This window comes from Harpegnathos saltator, unplaced genomic scaffold (genome assembly GCF_003227715.2).
Source record: "Harpegnathos saltator strain DR-91 unplaced genomic scaffold, Hsal_v8.6 scaffold605, whole genome shotgun sequence".
Taxonomy (NCBI): domain Eukaryota; kingdom Metazoa; phylum Arthropoda; class Insecta; order Hymenoptera; family Formicidae; genus Harpegnathos; species Harpegnathos saltator.
In genome coordinates this window covers 59,859-84,938 of record NW_020230433.1, presented here as the reverse complement: position 1 = coordinate 84,938, position 25,080 = coordinate 59,859, and the positions used below count along the sequence as shown (strand labels likewise).

The 25,080-nt window shown below is 52.9% G+C and overlaps 1 protein-coding gene across 4 annotated transcripts in view; it reads left to right on the top strand.

The window, feature by feature from the left end:
- Positions 1-1,658: 1,658 nt before the first annotated feature.
- Positions 1,659-25,080, top strand: part of LOC105182844 (TOX high mobility group box family member 3) — a 30,876-nt gene continuing 7,454 nt past the window's right edge. For 3 of the 4 annotated variants that reach the window (XM_025304399.1, XM_025304400.1, XM_025304401.1), the window contains exons 1-4: positions 1,659-2,232; positions 16,893-16,979; positions 21,922-22,053; positions 23,385-23,500. In XM_025304399.1, the coding sequence (XP_025160184.1) occupies positions 16,968-16,979; positions 21,922-22,053; positions 23,385-23,500 (260 nt within the window). In that variant the 5' untranslated portion in view covers positions 1,659-2,232; positions 16,893-16,967. The remainder of the gene's footprint in view (positions 2,233-16,892; positions 16,980-21,921; positions 22,054-23,384; positions 23,501-25,080) is intronic. The other variant, XM_019841261.2, reaches the window with a different exon arrangement.

The following is a 25,080-nucleotide window of genomic DNA, read 5'->3' as shown; positions in this document are numbered from 1 at the left end:
TAAAATAATCTTTATCCGGCTTATTTACTTGTTTCTCTCGTGACAATCGGCGCGCGCCCGCGCGAGATTCAATTTCCTTCGCCGCTGTTCGTCGATTCTCTAGGGACGCATTTACCTACCGCAGCAGCACGGCGCATCGACCATTTATAGCGATCGTTTACAGGTGCAATAAATGTTCGCGTTTGATGCTTCGCACTCGCGCGCGACGAATCGCTTAATAAATTAAATTCGCCGATCGTGCATACGACACGAGGGGGCTGCTCCTTCGCGTTTTCGCTGGAGAAAGAGAGAGAGAGAGAGAGAGAGAGAGAGAGAGAGAGAGAGAGAGAGAGAGAGAGAGAGAGAGAGAGAGAGAGAGAGAGAGAGAGAGAGAGAGAGAGAGAGAGAGAGAACGCGTTTTCCCGAGCGCGCTTTCGCAACAACAGAGAGATACGAGAACGCGCTGCGAGCGAATAAAAATGTAAAGCCGCGTTAAATAAATAAGACGCGCGCGCACTTTACCGAATTGTAATGTCGAAGCGGCCGCACGGTAACGTCGAGGCGCGTTTGCTCTTGTACTTTGAAACTCAATGACTGTGTTTACACACTCCTCGAACACATGTTGCCTTAACCGACGTAAGCGATCGCGTTACCAGCAGGTAGTTAAACCGAGAAGACTTTTCACGAACGCGCACAGCACGCCACGGCATCGCACCGGCACCGGCACGCCACGGCGCGCCGCGCCACGCGCTCAGATAAATATTTCCGCCAGCAGTAATTCTCTCATGAAACGTCGCCGGCCGGGTTAAAAGGCTCCACTCTTTTTTACGCTCTCCTCGCTCTACCCTCGCGCGCGCGCCACGTATACCGAATAATATCGCGCCGCCATTCGCCCGCTATATCGATTATCGGAGCGCGCGAGAATCGCCAACTATGAAATTGATGGAAAGCGCGCGCGCGCGCGCGCGCGCTTTTTTATTCTCGCCGATGCAACTTCGCGGCAGTGCCGACGCTATTTTCGCCGCGTCCCGTGGCGATGACGCGAGATTTCTGCTCGTTTTGCCACTCGAACGAGCGAGCGAAACGATCTCTCCCGTTGTTCTCCGTTTCTTCTCGTTTCGGATACGTCCCGTCGTCTCTTTCTCGCTCCTCGTGTCTCTGTCCCTCCCTCTCCACTCCCCCCCACCCCGCGTACATTCAATTACCACGACTCGCAGGTTGTTGGTCCGCGTTGCATCGCGAAATTACAACGTTAATAAACGGGGTATTTAAGTTCGTGGATGGAAAACGCCGCTATTCAGAGAGAGAGAGAGAGAGAGAGTGAGAGAGAGAGAGACATAGAGAGACTACACGTCCGTATCTACTACTACTACTACTATTCCTGCTGCTGCTGCTGCTGCTGCTGCTGCTGCCTCACCCTTTCCGAGACGCTCGCCCCGCTGCTCCCCTAGTAACTACCCCGCGCGCCCCCTACCATCGAATCAGCCACCTCTGCTAGGTACCTCTTTGCTACCTCTCCCTCTCCCCCGACGCTCTCTCGCTTATAGAATTCTTTTCCCCCTCTGCGCCGCGCCTAGCCGCGCCGATCCCTCCAACCAACGGTTCGTACTTCGTAGTACCGTCGTCTTCCCCTGTCGCGGCGCTCATCCCCACCACCGGCGCACCGCCGCGAACCAATATTCCCGGAGTCATTGCCGCGCCGACCACCGCGAGGAGCGCGTGTCGAATTCGTTACGTTGTCATTCATCGTTTCTGGTGAGAGCCGCGCGCACGTCTCGCTACGGGACGCGCTCGAGACGTCATCGTATCGCATCGTGCATCGCATCGCGGCCTGTCGGGGTTCTCGTTGAACATTATCCGGTCGTGCTGTTGTACGTGAGACGTGACGCGACGTGACGTGACGTGACGTGACGTGACGTGACGCGACGCGACGCGCCACGTCGAGCTCGCCCGCACACGTTCGCCGCGCTTTCGGAGCGCAAATGTGCTTTCTAACCTCTCGCGCTTCTCGTCGTCCGTCGTTCAGTGATACAAACCCGCCGGAATCGTACGCGAAGAGTGATCGTGTGTATCATCCTCGTGGTCAGGCAGTGTCGCTCGAGGGAGCGTGATCGCGCACGAGCCGACGGTATTACACACGGATTGCGCACGAAAGTCGCCCGGCCCGGCTGATACTCCGGGGACTACCTCGGCTACCTCGTTGCACGCGCGCACTGGCTGCGCTTCACGTGTCGTAAGCTGGATCCGGCGCCGGTAAGTGAGGCGGCAGTTCCCTTTAATTAACGCGATCGTGCGCGTCGCGCATATGTACGATCCGGAACGGCATGGGACGTGGGTGTTGAAGGAGGAAGAAGGGGCTGGTGGGGCGGCGGCAGGCTTGCCGGGAAGGGGCAACGAGACGCGAGGGAGTCCACCACCGCGTGCGTGGTGTGTGGACGAAAGCGCGGCGTGTATCCGTCCGATTCGGTGCGCGAGGTGCGAGCGCCACGTGGCGCCATCTCGAGGGACCCGGACGAAACGCGCCGCGGAAGCGTGGTAATTCGGAATTACACACCCATGACGACTGTTCGTTCTGACGTAACACGCGCTCGCGCTCGCTTTTGTTCCTCACTCTTTCTCTCTCTCTCTCTCTCTCTCTCTCTCTCTCTCTCTCTCTCTCTCTCTCTCTCTCTCTTCTTCCCTTCGTCCCTTTAATCGCCCCCTTTTCGCTTCTCGCACTGACCTCGTCGTCGTCACCGAGACGAAGGTTCTTCCGTCGTCGTTCGAATCGCCCCTTCGGCCACGGCGATCTATACGCGGTGCGTGATCCTTTTCCGTTACTCCATTTTGAATAAGTTACGACTGCAGCACATACTCACACACACACACACACACATACACACACACACACACATACACACACATATACGCGGCTTCATCAATAATACATCCGAAGAAATTGCCGCGCGGAATTTGCATGTTGGATACCGTCGAGCGCGCGGGATAATCGAGCCGGTCGTCGGTGTTCGTTCGATTGACCATCTTCGCGAATCTTTTCTTGGGCTGTTTGACGTTTTTTGTAGCCGCGCCTTCGCCTCCGTTCCTTCTTGTGCGAGTGGCCCGCATAAACGGTCAGCCGTGTGTCTAATAATAAACGTTTTGTGGCTGCAGACGAAGCGATAATGTTAAGTTAATTACCGCGTCATCATAGCAACATGCGGCGATTATATCATCGATTATGATATCACACTCTCGTGTAATGATCGTGTAAACAATAGACTAATAACCGCGGTCGTGCAGCTACGTGAATAATGAGTAATTAATTTTTTCATCCATCGGAAATTATCGGGCGAAACTCGCGCGCGGTGGCAATGATACGTCGTCGTCGTCGTCGTCGTCGTCGTCGTCGTCGTCGTCGTCGTCGTCGTCGTCGTCGTCGTCGTCGTCGTCGTCGTCGTCGTCGTCGTCGTTGGCTTGTTCTTCTCTTTCGTTGGTTGCCACGTAACGACCAGCTGCCCCGCCGCACAGAGCACGGCTCTATTCCCGGCGGCGTAGTAGTTGAAATCAGATAAAAAAGAAGAACACTTTGCCCGCGTGCTCTCGCAAACAGGTTGCTGGATGGAAACGGCTTAATTAGTATAACTTAGCGCGACTACTTATCGTTATGTACAATGTGACTCGAGGTGTCCTTGTTGCGGCGAGAAAACTTGCAACGCAACGCTGACGCAAATCAAACTCGCGCATTTCGCGTTATTCTAATGAACATCATCGTAACGACACGTATGCTTTATCGTTTCTTCCTGACGCGCGCGCGCGCGCGCATGCGCACGGACGGCGCGAGAATGTCGCGTAAACAACTTCGAAATAAATTCTTCCGTCGCATTGTCTCGGCGAGGAATTAATTAAATTGATACGCGCACACGAACGTTCGCTAGTGCACAGTGCTTTATCGTAAATCGATAGAGCTCGAGCCAACTTTACGCGTACGGAAAGGGAGAGACAGAGCGAGAGAGAGAGAGAGAGAGAGACAGAGAGAGAGAGACAGAGAGAGAGAGAGAGAGAGAGAGAGAGAGAGAGAGAGAGAGAGAGAGAGAGAGAGAGAGAGAGAGAGAGATGGATGGATAGATAGATAGATAGATAGATAGAGGGAGAGGAGCGGAACGGGAAGGGGGGACAGATTATACGTTTGTGCAAGAATCATCAATTATTCATTGTCCGCTTCTGTTGATATAAATCGAATTTATTCTTACGTAATTTGTAGGCGCGTGCGTGCCCGTCGACGACAACGTTGGCAACGACGTGGTCGAAGCGGAAGAATGATCGCTAATAACGTCTAATGTATCGTGGCCTATTCGAGAGAGCGAAACGCGAACACAATCGCGCGCAGAAAGAGCCGAGGACGACGTCGAAAATGACGGCGGCCGCGCGCGCTCGTTATATCCCATAACGAGATCGAAACGAGCGAGTAATTTTGAATTCTCAGGCGATCTGCGGTCTTTCGTCGTTGCGGTCTCCGCTCAAAAACAACGAGGATATCCGTCTCTCGCGTGCCTCGCAGCAGAATGTCATTCATTCCGCCGGGGTGGATCTTCCTCTTTTCAGCCGGCGAGCGAAATGCGCAATCTTGTAATAAAAAAAGTTTGCGCGAAAACGCGAAATGCTATTCTTTCTCTTTCCTCCCCCCCTCTCTCTCTCTCTCTCTCTCTCTCTCTCTCTCTCTCTTATCGAGATAAGTGTAAATGGCATTTATGCAAATATATGCGTTCACATCCCACTGAGAATTTTGCTTCCATCTCTCATTATTTTCTCTCTTGTCGCATTTGATTTCTTCTTCTCCCGCTCGCTGTTTCGACGGAAACGCGCCACGGCGAAGTAAATTTTGCATAATACATGCTCGCGCCACGTTCGAAAGATGGCAGAACGAATTCATACATATATGCGTTACCTCGTTTCGCGTCGTGAAAATTTGGATTCCGAGCGACTCGATCGTCTCCGTCGATTCGCGCCTATCACAAAACGCGTTTTCTATTATACGAGACACCGGTTAACGCGTGAATCGCGGGATTCCCCGTCTCCGTCTTTTGCGTCGTACGTAGCGCGAGGAGCCGCCGGAAAATATCAAACGACAATTCTCCCGTGAGGAGAGGGGAACGCGAAGGAATGTGAACGTCTCATTAATCTGTTGTCGAATTTCGGTGTCAAATTGCCGGTTTTCCTACGAGGGAACCCGATCCTCTCTCTCGGGTCAGGTACGAGAAAGAGAGCAGGACGGAGAGCAAAGTGCATCTCGCGGCAGATTTAACGTCGATTACAGGGAGTAAAGGTCCACTGGAGCGTATCCGTCGTGATCTTCATACTAGCTTTCGCTTGCATCGCCGTGTACCACCTTGCCTTCTCTTTCTTTCCCTCTCTTTCGCCATTCTCCTCCAACGTCTGCGCTCTCTACCGGCAATTTGACACCGAAATTCGACGACAGATTAATGAGACGTTCACATTCCTTCGCGTTCTCCCCTCCTCACGGAAGAATTGTTTTATATTTTCCGGCGCCTCCTCCTCCTCCTCCTCCTCCTCCTCCTCCTCCTCCTCCTCCTCTTCCTCCTCTTCATCGTCGTCATCGTCGTCGACGTCTGCGTTCTTTTCGGCCGCATAAATCCTTACGTGCTCGTTATCTAAATTCGCCTACCCCCCCCACCTCATAAATATTGCGTCGGCCGAACAACGTCGATCACGGCCGGCGTAATTTGCCGTAGTGCGCCGATTATTCCGGGGGCGTATGTTTACGCGTGTGTGTGTGTGTTCATTCACCCTCGAGCGTATGTGCGTGTGTGTGTGTGTGTGTTGCATGAACGCGGCTCTCTCGTTTAGCTTTAATGACGTTGGCCGTCATTCGACTAATTCCATTGACACACGTGTCGACTGCACGTGAAACACTCGCGCTCGCGATATTAATCAAACCGTATCGATCGAGATGACGCGGATCGACACACGAGAGAGTGAAACGCGCCCGGCCGGCGAAATTGGACGCCGCTGCAGCCAGACAGAGCAGCCAGCCACCCTCCGTCGGGGAATGCACTTGACTCTCGTAAAGTTCGAATTACGAAAGGAAATCGTTTTATGGAGACTGCCGGAATCTTCCCCTCCGCCCGGCCGTCCCGCGCGCGATCAAAATTCGAGCCGATAAATATTCGCGAATTTCGCCCGCGCTCCCCGTGAAAGATGTGCGAGCGTATTTCAGGTAGAGGAAAGAGAAAGAGGGGAAGAGTTTTTCGGTACATGCAAGCCGGCCGGTTGAGAGCGATTCGTTTGTTATTCCCCATTGCACGGCATCTATCATTACATAAAGGGCCGCCATGGTATGAACGTAGGGATCGACGTATCAAAGGAAGAGGACACGACTCCGCTGTACGTCCGTTAACCTAGCACCCGCATCGCGAAAACTTGAATTCGGATATGTTGTATAATTAAGTGCTAATTGGTTCTCATAACCCCAAGAATTTGTTGCTCCTACCCATTCGCAGGAATTTAATTTTAAAGGTCAAGTGCCGGTGCTGGCTCGACGTGTTACGCTAGCCCCACTGAAATTAACAAAAATAATAACTCCGCTGTTGTGCGTCGCGCGGTCATTACTCGGCGAGATGCAGCGCGTCCCAACGATAATCAATAAATAACCGATCGCGATTTCAGCGCGACGGTCCCCGCAAAGCGGTCCCGAGCGTCCGCGCTCGACGCCGTCGCCGTCTTTTCGACTTTGCGCGGAATCGCAAAGCGGGGGGGGGGGCGGCCCAAACACACAGGGGCCCAACGAGCGCCGCTCTGCGCAGGATTGAGCGTAAAAGCAAAAGCAGTTACGAGTGCATCGAGTCCGCGACGGCGATACGCACACGGTACGGCAGGAATCGCGTACAGCCCCGCGTGTGCTCGTTTGCGTAACGGCGCCGCTTGCTTTCTAGATCGACCGTTTACTTTCTAAGACATGCCTCGCGAGCATATTGCGCGAGGCACACATCAATTAAATCTCTAATTGTGTATCTCTCTCTCTCTCTCTCGTTACAAAGCGTAATTGCAAAACTGACGCTAACTCCGCCGAATACGGCTCGCTCCCTCCCTCCCTCCCTCCCTCCTGTGAAATCGGGAGCGATTTCTGTTCGGTTAACAGCTCGACCGGCGCGACTCACGACCGACGTCTCAGCCGTTAACCGCCGACGCGTTAATCCGTTTCTCTTTCGTTACATCGGGACGGGGGAGGGGAGGCGCGGATGTCGCACGTGTACGCTGCGTGCGACGATAGCCGGACATCTCGATTAACGTCGCGCCACCCGCCGCGATTAACGACGTGGAGGTGCGTCCTCGGCGGCGATGCCGGACTCCTGCGAGTCCAATTGCCCGCGATGGAATTCGCGGGCAATTCGCGATTGGTGCGTCGCGAGTGCGCCCTGGCATTCCTCAAGGCGCAGCACCATTTCTTTCATCATCTCATCTTCGTCTTCTTCTTTCTCTTCTTCTTCTTCTTCTTCTTCTTCTTCTTCTTCTCCTGCTTTCCGGACGAAACGAACGCGAGGGAGAATATCATCAACGTGTCGTGGCGTTGCGCGCTTCGCACACACATCGTGTACGTAGCGCGTTATTGCGAGGCTTCCGCGTGAGTTATTCCGTGAGTTGTACACGCTCGTTTGTCGGTTATCGCATTTAAATTATACTTGTAAATACGCGCGCGCGCGCACCGCGGAAAGTACGCGCTCCCGCCCGTTAAACGTTTCCGAGTTCAGAAATAGGAATCACGTAACGCGCACGGCGATCGGATCGCCGCATTTGTTGTGTGTGTGTGTGTGTGCACCTGGTTCCTCCGTCGCCGCGCGGTCGTTTCTGCGTCGAACGAAATATTCACTCTGCGTGCGACGATTTGCGTCGAAACGTTGCTCGACCGAACGAGTCGAGCTCGCCGGACGTTTGAGCCGCGACGTGCGATTTCGCGGCTGGCTTTCTCATGGCCAATGGCGCGCGGTTAATTAATCAATTAACGACAAGGCGCGTGTCAAGTGCGAGTTGATCGCGAGTTGTCGGGATATGTAGATCGCCGTCGATGTGTGTCAGACGCGGAGTTTGTTACCCACCCGTCCGCGGTTCGCTCGCGAATTTCCATCTCCAGAGAGAGAAAGAGAGAGAGAGAGAGAGAGAGAGAGAGAGAGAGAGAGAGACGGGGGGGAGACATAACCGTTCGAAATATATCGGGAGAGAAAGAGCTCTCCTTCGCGGTCTAGCAGCGTACAGTTTCCCACGATGCGGCAAGACGGAGAAAGAGCGGCGATACCACGTATTTCTCTCCCTTCCCCCTGCCGGCCGCCCCCCTTCTTCTCCTTAGACATTATAATTAGAAAGTTCGGAGACACACGGCGTATTCGATCACTCGCAATGTAATCATGTCGCTGCATTAAAAAAAAAAAGAGAAAAAAAAGAAGAGAAAAAGAAAAATAAAGCGTAAAGGAGAAGTAAAGAGGTACGCGGGGCGGCGCAGCGGTTGAATATCATAAAGATATGATGAAAGCGTCGCGTTGTGTCGCGCGCGCGTCCGGTCGTGCCGTATCGTCTCGTTGACGAAAACTCGCCACGGAGGAGAAGAGAATCGCCGAGGAACGGCCGCCGTAGGAACTGGTCTCGGAGTCTCACCATCTGGGACACGAGTGCTCCTCGACCACCTTGTCTCCCCCCCCTGCCTCCGCGCGATCCCGGCATGCGGTATAACGATTTCGAGCTAAGCGACGGACGGACGGACAGGTGCGGATGTAGACCGAGCGAGCGAGCGAGCGAGCGAACGAACGAATAGCAGCACAACTTTGTGTATCTGTGCACACAAGCACAAACACACACACACACACACACACACGCACGCACGCACGCACGCACACGAGTCGTGTCCCAATCACCGTTTCGATTCCGTTGTTGGCCCTATCGCTCGGTCGTTTCCTTCTTATCTAATTGCTATCTAATTACACGGACATGTAAATACGTTGCGTCGCCGCGGTAATAATGAAGTCTGCCTTCCCCCGATCTCTCGTCCTTGGTCGCGACAGATAGCGCTCGTATTTTATGAGCTCGAGCGTTTTACAACGTGTACTTGTTCTCTGTTTCTCTTTCCCTCTCTCTCTCTCTGTCTCTCTCCCCCTCTCCCTCTCTCTCTCTCTTTCGCTCGCTCGCTCGCTCGTTCTCGTACTCGCTGTTTCATTCTCGGTAAGCACTTTGTACGTTACGGGTTCTTTTTTTCCACCAGCGTAAAGAAAAGTTGCATACGTTCCCACGGTCTAATTTGTAATTTAGAATTCGTATCGCGTTGCGCGAAATCTAGTAGCGGTCGGACGGCAGAGGCAAGGGGAAGGGACGGGGAGGAGAGCGGGAAGGGAGGGGCCGAGGAGGGAGCAAAAATGAATACGGCGGGTAAAATCGCGATAACGATCGGCCGATTGTTCGAGACGGCGCGAAGCGCAAAGGTCACACTTGTAAATCCGCGGTGCTTACAGCTCGCGCGGTGTACAGCAGCGCGCGCGAGCATAATTTAAAACTCATACCGTTTGCAGCAAAATCCAGTAGCTCGCACGGCTGCGGGAATGAATGCAGAAGTAAATTTGCGATAATGATCGGTCGATTGTTCGAAACGAAGCGAAACCAAATGTAAGCGAAGCTCATCCGAGAAAGTTGAGCTGGAGTAGATTGGAGCAGAGAGTAGAGAGAGAGAGAGAGAGAGAGAGAGAGAGAGAGAGAGAGAGAGAGAGAGAGAGAGAGAGAGAGAGAGAGAGAGAGTGAGTGAGAGAGAGAAAGAGAAGAGACGGGACGGGATGAGACGAAACGAGACGAGACGAGACGAGAGGAGAAGAAATACGGAGAGAGAAAGAGAGAGAGAGAGAGAGAGAGAGAGAGAGAGAGAGAGAGAGAGAGAGAGAGAGAGAGAATACCTTTTCCCAACAAACGAGTAACAGCAGGCAGGCCGAGAGAAGTGGCTCCACAATGGAACCCCTTACTTCTAACGGTTATACACGCAGGTAGAGCTTCGCTGTTGCCGGGCTGTAAGCGTCCATTGTGTTTCTCTCGCCGCAAGAAGAACGCTCGCTACAGGCTCGAGAAGCACCTCTTAGTTACGCGTTATTTTCCTGCGGTTGTTGTCTCAAACGCACGCTGATTATCCACGTGTTGCCGAAACATTCCGGCCATTTTCTCATCAGCCATCGTCAATTTTTCGACATCCCGCACGCACCCCCGCGGGGAAAACGACGCTGCCCGAGAATAGCCAATTTTTAACGATCGCCCGGCGATCTTGCGACAAGCAAGTCGGATTGAACGAGCGCGTAATGGATGACGAAATGAATGAGTGAAATTTTCCTGGCGAAGCACCTCTCGACTGTAATTCGATCCTCAAATCAGTGCGCGACTCGGACAATTTGGGACTGTCAAATTTTCCCCTCCGGGAGGACTCCTCCCGGAGGGGAATCCCCTCGCGGGAGTTCGGCTCATTTTCGTTATTACGTTATTACACAGCGAATACTTATACGTCTTTGCTAATTGTGGCCGCTTCTTTTTCTTTTTTTTTTTTTATAGCCACGTCTCGGGGTGAGCTTGTTAGACTCGGTAGTACGAAGTAATCCCCTCTGTTTTTCCATCGCTCGAGTCGATTCGCTCACCTCGTCGAAACGTACGCGTGTGCCACATCGATTCGCGTACGTCCGCATACCGCCGCTTGCGGTATCTTAATGTTGGATCGATAGCCGAGACTGTGCCGCGTACGACGTTTCCGACGACGACGACGATGACGACGACGAGGAGGAGAAGGAGATACCGCGGAAAAGGGGAAGAAAAGTGGGCCCTCGCGATCGCGGGAACGACGGCTCTCGAGCCTTCGTTGAGAAATATTCACTCGTAATTCACGTGAGTTACACGCTTCGTCCGTTCGTTTGTTTGTGTGTACTAGCGGACTCACGGCTGGACTCTCTATAACGTAACCATCTGTCGCTGATACCTGCCGACTGATTAAAGCGAAACGATTAGTTGTGACTTTCACCACGTTAACGCGCATCACCGATGCGCGACGGTCCTCTGTATTTGTGATGTCGCATCGGGACTCGACGAGATCATTGGAGATTCATGCTCTGTGTGTAAACTCTTTCTTTCTGACCCTCCTCTGATATGCTGCGGCCTCTTCGTGGCCCGCTCGAAAATCGCGCCAAAGAGCAATCGATTTTACGCTCGCTCGCTCGCTCGCTCGCTCCCGCGCTATAATAGAAATCGATGCGAAGAAAAAAATTAGGTTGCGCAGAGGAGGGACGAAAAAAGGAGTAGAAATTCACGATGGTAATTCCAGCGAAGTTTACCTCTCGGGGGATCCCTACGTGTCTCTCTTTCTCTCTCTCTCTCTCTCTCTCTCTGCTTCTGAGTCGTTTCATCGTTGACTAATCACTTCTATGCTCTTTTCCGCGATACGACCGTCTCTCGCGGATATTGCGGATTACTCGTTCGTCTCGAATAAACAACCGTACAACAACCGTACAGCGCGCGGAGAAGGCAATGCTCGATTCGTTTGACTTACGTAATCGAGACGATGAAAATTCAAAGCGGATATTGCAACGAAAACTTTTTCTACGTAACGCAAAAGCGAGCAGCGCTCCGCCGCCACCGCCGCCGCCACTACGGCGTTTCATTTCGCCGGTATTGTTCTGCTAACAATCGAACGGGGACACGGATACACGCGCCGGTGTATCGACTTGTTCGTCGCGCGACAAAAGATAGTTAGTAAGAAAAAGCTATTTGAGAGAGTCTCTTTCTTTCCCTCTCTCTCTCTCTCTTCGCTTCCTTTTCTCCATTTTTCCCCTTTCTCCTCTCCTCTTTTTTTCCTTTTTGTCTTTCGAAACCGGTATAAGAGCGTGTCTCTCGACAGCGACTAAAACCGGCTTATCTCGAGTACGATCGAGGCCATTTAGTAAATAACCGACGCTGTAAGTTATTACCGCGATAAGAGACGTTCGAGTTCTGTAAACAGGATATTAACCCCGTTTTACCGAAGTTTCAGATAACACGAACGCCTACAACGATAATGTTTAGCGAAGCACTTGTCACATCTCTCTCTTTCGTTTTTTCTCTCCCTCTCTCTCTCTCTCTCTCTCTCTCTCTCATTCCCACTCTTTTGTACTATTACCGAATAGCGATACGATCATAAAAATATTCGGGATTATCACGGACCTCTCTCGCCGCTTCACAATGATATCGCTCTCGATCGCGGTCAGTCCGGCTCCGACCGGTCGATTCTTCATGTCGCTTTTTTACGTTACGTTTTAACCTTTTTACGAACATATCGTATCTGCGTCGCGCGCAGTTGTTGTACATTTCGCGTTGTTCAATCCCTCGGTTGTTCGTCAAAGCACCGCGATGAGACGAGAAGCCATACCGATCGCTTACGACGGATCGAGTCTGTCGTCCGATTCTTTCGAGACGTCCATCAGGCTGCGGATAAAAAGGAAGCGCGGGAGAGGGGAAGGGGGAGGGGGGCAAGGAAGATCGGTCGCGGACTGGCGCAATTAAAAATGTCAGAATTCTCCCATGAAGAGAGAATTCCATTTTCTCTATCGCTCCGGGCGATCGATTCGCCGGGCTCTCTCGCGAGAGACGGAAGATGAAGATTCTAGATTTTGCCCGCCACCGCGCCGCGGAACTCGTTATGTGGCTGTACAGAGAGAGAGAGAGAGAAGTGTGCCTGTCTGTGTAAGCTCGTCGTCGCGTCTCTCGTGCCTCCTCGAGATTATAATACTATCATCGCGAGAAGAGGCGTGCCGCGCGCCCTCCTCCGGTTATTGGTTATTGCAAAACCCGACATCATATCGCCGTTTTGCATCGGCGGGAGGAGGATTCTCGGAATAATTAACGCACCGCGTAAACCTGTGTCTTGTCCTGTGCGCGTGTGTATATGTGTGTACATTTGTACGCGCTTGATAAAAAAAGAGGTAAAAAGAAAAAAATCCGCAAGGAAAAAGAAAAAGAGACATGTCGCGCGCGCGCACCTTGTTCCCCTTCGGTCGAATTTGCGCGGAAGAAGGAAAATGTCCGGTGCGCGGGCACCGGAGGAGAATGAGAGGAAGAGGGAAGGAGAGGGAGAGGTGCCGCGCGAGGTCGCTTTTTCGTCCGCCAAAAAATCGGCATCGTGTAACAGCTCCGCCGCGTGTGACGTCGCCTCCTCATTCGTATTAATATATTGAATCGAACACACGCATTGTATATGTAACGCTCATTGTGCGTGTCTTTATGGCGCAAGGTCGCGCGTTCTCGTGCGCGTTGTGTCGTGCGAGCGTTCTCGCAAAGCGAGAAAAAGATGCTTGATATTTGCGACTATAATTGCTAGTACGGCGACTCAGAATCATTGCTAGTATTATAGCATAGTATGCATAGTATGTTGATAACGACATTTTTTATACGACCGGTTATACACATCACGGTCATTAAATTTGTTTTTCCTCGGCGCGGTAAAAAATCAATGCCAATTTGCGGCGGGAGATTAACACCTTTTTTCTGCATGCGGTGCATTGGAGCGCAGCTCGATCGGGACGCGCAACCGCTGCGCCGCGTCACCGCAGAATCCGCAAAAGCCGCGGGAGAGCCTCCCGCTAACAAGGACACCGAAATTTCGTGAATGCGTGATCGTCGCCCGTCCTTGCTCTCATCGTTTTGAAAGACCAAGGATCAGCAGCGATGGGCCACGTAAACGGCCGCGACCGCACGGGAGAGAGAGAGAGAGAGAGAGAGAGAGAGAGAGAGAGAGAGAGAGGAGCAGCCGAGTCTTGGCAATTCCTAGTCGTGATCTCATAATGACGTGACATTCCGCGCGAGTTTAACGCAATTACCGACTCGTCGTATTAATAACGCGAGAGAGACAGCGATATGTACGCGCTGTGCCGATTAGTTGGCGAGCTGCGTCGGAATTAGGCGTGAGCGGCGATTGTCCGCAGCACGGCCGCGTGTACGTCATTGTCGTCATTATCATCATGACTGTCCATCCATCCATTTGTCCCGTAGAGTCACCACCAAGGTCTCGTTTTCAGTCCGGCGAGACATTTCCATCCGGGTAAAAAGCGCGTAATCGTAATCGGCGAAAGTCGACGAAGAATATCCCTCGCGGCGCTCGCCGCGGCGAACGCCGGAGAGTCATCGCTTCATCGTTGTCGTCATAACGCGCCGTGAATTACGGGCTAAGCCTCTCGCAAACTGCTTTTTCGACCGGTCGTTGGCATCCCGCCGCCGCCGCCGCCGGCGAGAGAGTGGCATGTGCAGCGGTTGCATATTTATTTTATCCGACAAGGCGCGCGCGCGCGCGCGCGCGGTAACTGAAGTATAATGACGCGAGCGAACCGTGAAACCGGCGAATATCTCGCGATTGAATGCCGGCGAAGTGGAGTGAGGTGCTGCTGCCGCCGAGCGCGGCAGAGCCGAGGAAAATAGAAGATTGATAATAGCGAAACCGTAGCTGGCGCGCGCGTCGCCGTCACAAGATATCTATTTTCGAGGACGAAATTCGAGGGCCGATGCGCGGTGCTGATGGAAGAACTCGTCGGTCCTTCACTTCCCTCTCGCGCTCTCTCTCTCTCTCTCTCTCTCTCTCTCTCTCATCCTCGGCGTTTTATATCGGCCGCATTGGGAGCCGCGGAGATCGTGTCGTGAGTGCGCGCGCGCGCGTGTCTCGTACGCGCGTGCATGCATGCATTTTTCATGGTCGTGTTGAACAACGCGGTACGCACGCATGTTCCGAGTGCCGGTGCACATCGATGCATTATTTACCGTTCGGTATAATTTTGCATTTCATGCATTTCCCACAAGCGCCGTCGCGCTCCCTCTTATTACCCTCTCGCCCGCCCGCCCGCTCCCTCTTCCCTCTCGGGCCGGGTGTAGTAGCATCCTAGCTCTCTGTTCCCGTTCGATCGAAGATCGAGAGCCGCGCGATTGATTGTGCTCTCGTTGTATTCATTGCGCGTCACGTTCTACGCGGATCGTTTTTCAATCGGCAACCAGCGAGACCGAGGGAGAGATTGATAGAGATCGAGAAATAAAAATCAGCTGTAGTTGCTGATAAATTGGCACGAGCCGCGTCTCTCTCTCTCTCTCTCTCTCTCTCTCTCTCTGTCACGGCACGAAATAAATAAATCTGGGAGATTTAATTAAAAAATTGCTAAATTTAAACAACCTCTCTCTCTCTCTCTCTCTCTCTCTCCACACATAGAAAGAGTGAATTATCAAGCGGGAGAGAAGAAAGATTTAACAAATCCACGGCGAGGGAATAATCAGCGACGACGAACTTTCGCCGAACGTTTCTCGCAAACTCGATTATCGGTTTCCGTAGTCGTTTCCGCGCGAACGCAATCATAGATAACCGCGTGAGAAGAAAGTCGCTGGTCGACGAGTCGAGGACGGGAGTATATTTTAGAGCTACCGAGAATAGAGCGAGAGAGAGAGAGAGAGAGGGGGAGAGTCTACGGAGAGACGAGATGAGCTGGCGACGAAGATACGCGGGGGACTCCGATGGAAAAATCAGGGCGTGGACGGCCGCGTATCGGGAGGCTCGTTACCGCTTGCGACTTGCACTTTCACATACGTTATTGCATACCCGGCGTAAACCGCAGTCTAACATCTTTGGGTTAATAAAGACTATGCGCCTGTCCGTACGGTCGTTGCGTGGCGTAACACGAGGCTCGTGACAGCGAGACGTGTCTTAAGCGCGTAACTTTCTCTCGACCCGATGGCCCGTTTATCCTCCTCCTCCTCCTCCTCTCCTCTCCTCTCCTCTCCTCCTCCTCCTCCTCTTACTGCTGCTGTCCACGGGTGTTTTGCGTTTAACGCTAAATATGAGCGCGATATTCCGCGGATATCGTCGCGGACACTCCCCCCCCCCCTCCCCACCGACGACATTGGGATTCGTTCGTAACGGCCGACCCTGCTTCGAGCAGCCCCGGTCATCGACATTGCATCGACATCGGTCCTTCGTGCTTCGTGGGCCTAAAACCGCTTTTAAGAGGTCGTAGACACGCACACATGACATTCCTACGGGAACGAAGGGGACGGCGAGCTATGCTCGCTGCATTGTTCCCGTTCCGTGACCGCTGTTCCAGCAGGAACGCGGTTAACGCCTTCGCTAACGTCGACTGCCGTTACTACGAAATGTCAAACATCGCCCGTCGGCATAACTCACTCGCAACTATCTTGATTACGGGCACGCGCGCGAGCGCGAGCGAGCTTTTCTGCAAATTCCGCGAGCGGACTCCCCCGTTCGTTTGCGCCGCGCCGCGCCGCGCCGCGTCGCGTCGCGTCGCGTCGCGGCGCGTCGATGCCGCCGGCACGAATTATCGGATTATTGGCACGCAACCCCGCCGAGGCCAGAGCTGTTTCCGCTCGTCCGACGTCGCGTTCTTCGATGTTCCTTGCGATCGCGAGACTCCTTCCCTTCTGTTTCGTTTGAAACCTTATGCCAAACGCTACTCGCAGCCGTGGACCGGAGAGAGTCGTCCGTAATTTGACGTTGCGTTTGCGAAAGTAAGCGTGAGTCTCAATCTTCTTGGTCAAATTCGTCAAATTCTCCGCTTGGACCAGATGGTGGATACGCTTCGTCAGTTACGGATAGCAAAGTCGAGAGACGGCCGCTCAAGGCTAAGTTTTTTCCATCTCGTCACGAACCGTCGGACTACATCGGGGTGGACGCGCGTCGCTCCGAAAAATCAAAGTCACGCGTGAAAAGTGAAAGCATCGGAAGGGTTGAGAGAGAGAGAGAGAGAGAGAGAGAGAGGGGGGGGGAGAGAAAGAGAGAGTATCGTCGCGGGGCCTTAGACGCGCCTGTTCCGATTTCCGCTTGTTAATGACCGACCGCGCGCTGCGGCTAATTAGCGCGCCGATGAAATAATCCCCGTCTCCGTCTGTTGCAGAGGAACGATAACTTCGACCTGTCCTTGAACGTTCCGCAGCATCACCAAACATCGTATCATCACGACGGCTACAACATGTCCGACCAGGTGAGTGAATCGCGAGTGAGCGAGCGAACGAACGATCCGTTGGCAGTCACTACGGTCTGGCTGCTCGTGCAACGCAAGTCGTAAGTCGCTTATGCTCTCCCTTTCCCCTTTTCCTTTTCTTTTTGTTTCTCTTCTCTGTTAGGTCTACTAGCCGCGAATTGCCGCCGCGTTGTTCACGCGACGCGCGTGTTGGCGCAAATAGCGCGATCGAATTACTCGAGGTCTCGAGGTGCGCGCACGGAGGTGCGACGCGAAATTGAAATCTCAAGGTGAACGAAACCTTTTCGCAAGTCGGTGCCACGTGGTGGGGAAAAGGAAGAAAAAGCAGCGTGACGAGACACCGGTCCGCCGGCCAATCGCGAGAGACGCCGGATTTTTGATAGCCTCTAATTACATTGAAATGCAAATCGTCCTCCGGCCTCACATTTCCGAGACTCTCTTTCGGCAGCTTCGACCTCGCTCGGCCGCGCCGATGATCGCTCGAGGGAAGCCGGCAAACTCCCTCGCCAGATCGGATTTTCTTCATTTTCATTACAGGTGCTCGCGCGTGTGCGCACGGGGAGGAAGAGGAAGACACTCGTGTCCGCTCGTTTCCCTCGTCGTTTAAGCCGGCAAACAAACGAGGAAGCGGACACCGCCGCGACGGCGACCACGCCGTCGCTCGCCGTCGACTCGATGAAGGGGGGTGGTCGTCCGTTGCGACGCGATCGAAATAATCCCGCTGTTGCAGCGCATTTTTTCATGAATCCGGAATAGGTTAATCTCGTGTATCGACAGTCGCGTCGAAATGGAAGGAAAATCCGAAAAATGAGAGCGGGGTGAGACCCGCTCGCTCGCGCCCTCCCTCTCTCCTTCCCTCCCTCCCTTTGCCGCCCCTCGCTCTCGATCGTGCGCACGCACGCACGCACGCACGGCGCGATTGCCGTGTGGTGTTAAGCCCGTGTCACACTATGGATTGAAGATCAAGGATTGCGGATTTCGACAAATCAACGAACTTCGGTTTTGATTTGCCTTATTCCGACCGGTCGAATTTCAATCTTCAATCCGCGATCCTTGATCTTCAATCCGTAGTGTGACACGGGCTTTACCCTCGTCGCAGTATCGTCCCGATCGTATACGGGACGCGCGTTCAATCGAGCCGACCAGCCCCAATCTAAGCGTGTCCGGTAATTGGCAATCTGCGATAAATAACCAGCGGTTATAATTTCATTGTTTAATAAACGCGCGCGGGCGCGCGCCGCGTGTTTCGATTCGCGCGGCATTAGCGATCGTAAATCGCTTGATAACGAACGAACCAATTTCCGCGAGTCGATCGATAGCGGCTTCGCCAACTGATTACCCGGGGACAAGTTCGCAGCTTGTCACATCGGCCGTGCGAGCGCGCGCGTTTCAGGCGATTTGATACGATTAATTAGCGGCTCGCATCTTAATTAGCGGACGAATTCTCGCGAGTCATTAACGGCCGGAAGCGTTTCCCGCGTCGTAACCTTTACCTTGGCGAGGACAGAAGGGAGGAGAGAGAGAGAGAGAGAGAGAGAGAGAGAGAGAGAGAGAGAGAGAGAGAGAGAGAGAGAGAGAAAGCCAGGCGGGGGGGGGGAGAGCTCTCGCGCAATCACTCGAGGTAATAAAAGGAGGAGAGCTATATCGGAAGCTGAAACATTAAATCCCGCGGAGTGATTCAATAGGTAATTACAATCTGAAACGGTAACGACGAAAACAGTATGTGTGTCTCCTCAAGGCTGAGCTCAAGCTGCCTGCCAGCGGTTAGCCTTGGAGGCGCGCTGGATGACATCACTTTTGCGAGTTTATAAAAACACGAGTCAGTTTTTAATCGGTCGCAATTAGATCGTAACGTTCCGCGGAGATTTTTAATCTTCCAATCGCCGTACCGTTCTCTTTCTCTCTCCCTCCTTCCCTCCCTCCCTCTCCTCTCTCCCTCTCTCTCTCCCTCTCTCTCTCTATCCCCCCCGCCATACTTTTTTTCTTCAATATTAAAAAGACTCTGCGCACGCGCGCGGCTTGTTCCTACGCACACACCTGCGTTATAAATGTTTCAGGAGAATAGAAGAATCGTGCCTCGATTAATTATGCATCGCCGGCGGGGCGGGGGCGGTGGGGCGCGGGAGGAGGAGGGTATTACGCGATCGTCGCTACAATGAGAGGAGGAACGACTGTATCTCTCGCCGGTTGTTACACAGTCCCGATCGATGGAAAAGATTAACCGACGAAAGTTCCGGCAATTCGCTCGTGTTTCGCGCGGAGTGGCACGTCTCGCAGCGTCGTTACGGAAGCTGTACACGGAACGGTATTATTGCGAGTCGAGCTTCTTTACGGCGTCCTTACACTTAGAAAGCCTTCGTTCTCTTTCTCTCTCTCTCTCTCTCCCCCTCTCTCCCCCTCCCCTCGTAAAAAGTTGATCCAATTTCCGTTTTTACGTTCCCCTCGGTTCCGCCGACACCGCGCCTCCCGTTTCTTCCCTCTGCGATCATCATCCGGCCGTTGGACGTCTTCTCTGTGTCGTCCTTTCCGAAGGACGACGTCTAATTCTCGCGTATCGTTCTTACGTCGAACGTGTCGGTATGTGAAATGCGATATAATAGCGCGACGTGCGTTCGCCTCCGAGCGGTAAAGTCTTGTAGACTCGGAGATTTTATCTAATTCTACGCTTAATTTTTCTTCGCCACGTCTCTCTCTCTCTCTCTCTCTCTCTCTTTCCCTTTCTTTCTCAATGTCGCTAACATCGCGTTACGCTCGCTCGCACTTTCTCCGTTGCTTTCATTAATTATATACGACGACTCTCCCGGGTCGGTATATCGAGACGCTCGGGTTTTTTTCCTACTTTGCAGCTGGTCTCTTTGTCCGTCTCTCCGAATCGCTTTCTAAAACGTTCGCTTCGTTAAAATGTTGCAACGCCGACAACGACGACGACGACGACGAGGACGATTCTGTCAGCAGCCGTTAATTCTTATTTTCCAGCCGACAGCTCCTCGCGAGAAAACGTTTGTTCTCGTTTCCAGCCGATATCGACGTAGCGCCTCCAGCAGCTCGCTCTTTACTCGAAAATTGCGTATTGCTCGCGCGCGAGAGAAAAAGTTTACCGCGGGGGTAACGGCGTTCGTATTGAAATAATATGTAATTTGTATACGTGAGAGCGTGGAATCGAAGTTGGGCAAGCGAGGGAGAGGAGAGGCGGGGGCCAGGGGGTGTCGTAACAGACAAGGAGGGCAGGGGCCTTCGCGGAGGAGAGGCGGAGACGACGAACGGGTGGTTGGTTACGTAACCAGGAAACCATCTAAATAATATTTCTTCAGGAAGAAGAACCAAGTTGCGAGAGTCGTGCGCAAGTTTTAACGAGATGGCGGAACGAGTTTAGTTCACAGTGAGGAAAAGAAAAACGACGACTACGACTGCGACTACGACTACGACGTGGGGGAGGAGGTGGAGTAAGACGACGACGACGACGACGAGGACGAGGACGAGAGGAAGAACGATATTTCTTCGTCGGTCGCCTTTCTCTTACCTCTCGCGCTTTACCCGCCGCTCCTCCATCTATCTATCTCCGCGCACCCTCCACTCGCTCTCCTCCATTTCTCCCACTGTCTCTGCATTTACCTGCGATTCGATGCGAGTCGCGCGAATCTAATATCGGGCCTGAGCTCACTCGGCGAGGAGGGAACCGAAGAAGAAGCGGTAGTCGCGCGCCGTGAAAAATGACGCGTCGCGCGACGCTGTCGCAGCGCGCGGCGGTTTAAGTGAGTTCAAGTATGCGAGCGAGCGCTTTCGAATTCCCCCCGTCGAAAAGTAGAAAAGCGCGAACAAGCGGAAGGAAGCGACGATCGTCTCCGTCGAGAAAAGGCGACGGCGGTGCTTCCGGCCGGGCGTGTTGTCGCGCGCGCTCGCACGAAATTAGATCGTAATGTCCACCGCCGAGTATCGAGTAACGATGTCACGAGCGCGTAAACGTAAAATGGATTTCGCGATAAACGATCCGCGGAATTGGGCGTAATAAAACGATTAATGGCACGTATAAATCTGGTTTACGCGCAACGGCACCTGATCCCCGCGCCTCCCCCTCTCTCTCTCTCTCTCTCTCTCTCTCTCTCTCTCTGCATGTGCGTATATATATATATATATATATATATCGTGTCGCGCGATCACGCGCGGCACGCAGTTACTCGGATTCCGATTTCGACTAGCTTCCTGTCGCTAGTCGTTTCGGATGCGATGCGCTTTAATAACGGGAAAATAAAATACAGAGAGAGAGAGAGAGAGAGAGAGTGGGAGAGGGAGAGAGGGAGAAATGGAGGGACAGAGAGTGAGGGAGGAAGAAGAGGAGGAGGAGGAGGAGGAGGTGGTGGTGGTACACACAACAGCGGCGATCGATAGGCAGAGCCGTGTTTCTTCAAAGGGAAATTCCTGACGCTATTAAATCCAATTTCGAAACTTTTATTCTCCCTACCACCGTTGCGCCGCGGCAAATTTATTTTCCTTCCCTTTTGTGAAGGGGAATAAATTGCTAAAAGGATTCCGAACAATATAACGCTATCTATCATCCCGCCGAGGGACGGAGGAAGGTTGATTCTTTGATTCTACTTTCACGTCGGGCTCCTCCTCGCCCCTCGCCCCCAAAGTGAGGCCCTTTCCTCTGTCGTTTCTTCGCTTCCCTCGTTCGCTCGCTCCTTCCAAGCGGAGAGACGCTACAATTGTAAGGAGGAAAAGCTTCTTCCCGCTCGCTAACGATAACTCGCTAACGAGGGAAAGTCGCGCGGGAACGCGCAATATTCCGACGTGAGCGAGGGTGTATAAATTTTAGTGTTTCTCCTCTCTGTCCTCCTTCTCCTCTTCCCCGCCGTTCTTCCTTTCCCTTCCTCCAGTTCGTGCGGGCCCGAAGGGCCAGAGTCGCGGATTTTCGTTTGTGACGCGTGTTTCTTTCTGCTTCCAGACATTTCACACGCCGAGTTTCGGCGACGAGGATTTCGACATACCGGCTATCCATCCCCATTCGCATCAGCAACAACCGCAGCAGCAGCAGCATCATCAGCAGCACGATCCCATGCACGCGTATCAGCCGCAGGTAAGGCTCTTCTTCTCTCCGCCCGCGACGCGGTTCGACGACCGCGAAATCGATGTGAATTTTTAAAAGTTTTTTACTCCTCGCAGATTCGCGCGTGACATTATTCGCGCGCGCGCGCACACGGTTATCGATCTTCCCTGCCGGAAAATTTCTCGGGCATATCTCGGATCTCTTTCTCTCAGACTACGACAGTTTATCATCGGATCGTATTTGCCTTCGTATTTTTCACGGGTGCGATTCGACATGCAACGTCAACCGGAGGAGGGGGGGGGGGCAGGGGGAACGCACACAGAGATCGCATATTGCTCGCCTTAAATCTCCGCTGTGTCGGGATTCCTCGAAGTCGTTCCACGTCACTTTAGCTTCTCCGCTACATTCCGAGATCTTCTTTCATCCTCTCGCTTCATTTGAATTTCGACGAAACGTCCGAAAGACCATAGACAGCGTGTAACAACGCGGTAATAATGTATACGCATATACACGCGCACGCGACCGTGGAAGAAAACGATGTCGGAATGATGTATCGACCATTTAACGACTTCCGCATTCGGGCATTATTCATGTAACGTCGAGACATTATTTTTAGATGCGTTCTCATCGTATTTCTCTCTCTCTCCCATCCTCTTTTTCTCCGTCCATCTCTGTCTTTATTTCTCTCTTTCTCTCTCTCTCTCTCTCTCTCTCTCTCTCTCTCTCGCTCGCTCATTTCCTTTTCCATTCTCCTTCCTCCCCCATCCACGTTCTTCTCTTCTCTCTCCTTTGACCTCGAGATAAAGAGAGATAAAGAAACATTGAAACGCGCTCAGTAGAAATTCTGCGATCTTTACCGGCTCGAGGGAAGAGCTCCGGGCGAAATAATTAACTCGCACGATATTCCACCGCGTCAGATTTGCAGCGATTCGCCGCGCGTGACCGCGATATTTTTACGCCGACTCGCAGTGTCGATAATAAAAAGCGGCGTTTCCATAATACCATCAAAGGGAATGAAATACCCCGAATAGCCGCAAAGCTGTCGCGTCGTTTTGCGCGATTTGTGCATTTTTAAGCCGGTATTTACCAACCGGATGCGACCGTTGAACTGTACCAGTCGCGATCAAAAGTTTCCCTCTCTCTCTCTCTCTCTCTCTCTCTCTCTCTCTCTCTCTCTTTTCTCCCCGTCCCCCCCTCCCCTCCCTCCTCCTGCCTTCTCTTTTTCTCTTTGCCGGACAAATCACGCGGTTTTCCGCCCGGTGTGCGCAAACGTTTGCGTGCTCGCGCTACTCCTCTTCTATTCTTTCTTCCTCTCCTTTTTCCTCCCTTCTTTCACACGGTGCGTTAAATTATTATTACAGATGATGCAAGGTAGCGGTATGCAGCAATCACCGGACGGCCTGAGCCTGGACGCCGGTGGTTATCAGCAACAGCTCTATCTGCAACAGGAACACTCGATGCAACCGATCAATGTCAGGTGAGGCACGACTCGACTAGCCGACCCTGCCTAACGTCGTTGACGTTAACGTTAACGTATCGGAATCGTCGTACGTTGTCGTACGACGTCTGAAGCCCCCGAGCTTTTCATGCGCGTACTTCGCGGTATCGCGAACGCATATTAACGGATCGATTAATAATAGAACGAGGGCTAGGGGGAGAGGGGGAGAGAAGGAGGAGAAGGGGTTTGAGGGAGGTAGGTGTGCACGAACGAGGTGGCGGAAACTTGTTCTCTCTCCGGCAAATCGAATTCCAGCTCGTGCTGTTCCCGAATTAGACGGGCCAGGACCGAAGGATATCCGCGCGCGCTCCCGCGAGAGGAAGCTCTCGAAAAAGCGAAACGTCGCCGCCGCGACGACTCTCTCGGGCCCCGTCTTTTTCTCGCCGTTCTTCCAGCACGAAGAACGGGAGAGAAAGAAGGAGAGAGAGAGAGAGAGAGAGAGAGAGAGAGAGAGAGAGAAGCGCAAGCAGCAGAGTTCGAACAAGCGGCGCGATGATTGGAGAATACGCAGCTCCAGGCGTAACAAAGCAAGATTAATGAGCGTCCGACACCCTCGGTTCTCCATTATGCGCGATCGTTCACACAGGCGCCGATGACGCGCTTCTCCGAGAGACGGAGCGAACGAGCAGCGGAGGACGACTCCGCGCGTTCCTAGGAGGAGAAGCGGTGTCGGGCTTCCTACAGATTCTCGGGGGTTGTCTTCGTTTCCGTGGAACATCGCGCGGACATCTGTTCACCCGATTTTCCGTTTCTCTCCCTCCGTCTCTTTTACGACGAAGAACAGACGGAACCGCACCGAAACGATTTAAAATCGCTAATACGCCGAGGGCGCTATGCGCGCGCGCGCGCAAACACACACAACACACACATAGGCGCGGAGAGCGTGCAGAGAGAATGAACTCGAGAGTCGGGAATTATACGGGCTGCGATTCCTCCCCCGCCGCGGCAAGCCGAGGGACCGACGTTCGCCCGCAACGTTAACAACGACAATTACCGCGTTAACTCGCGAAACTCCAACGAAATACCGCGAATGGAAGATTGTTGAATTAGCGATATATTCTCTCTTTCTCTCTCTCTCTCTCTCTCTCTCTCTCTCTATCTCTCTCTCTCTCTCTCTCTCACGTTCTCTCACTCACGTTCTCTCGCGGTGTATACAGCAAACATCGCGCACCGTCGTATACAGTTTGCATAACTCCGAATTATGGAAATTCGACTTACCTCGTTATTGCACGCTGCCCCGCAGCAATTTCGGTAAACCCAATTTTGATCGTCGTACGTACGTACGTACGTACATACGTACGTAACGACGAAAAGTACGCTCGCCGCGTAATCTCTTAATACCGAGGGTACCAAGAGACGCGTGATTGAGGGGCGCGCGGTAAAATTAAAAACAAATAAATGAGAGCGAGAAGGGCCGGATATTTTCTCTCGCGATGGGGGATGAGGCTACTTTCGATATAATAGATCCGTCGATACAACGGATACTATCTTCCCCTCCCCCTTTGCCGCGTGTGATTTCCGATGGAAATCCCGGGTTAAGAGAGTTGGACAAACCGTAT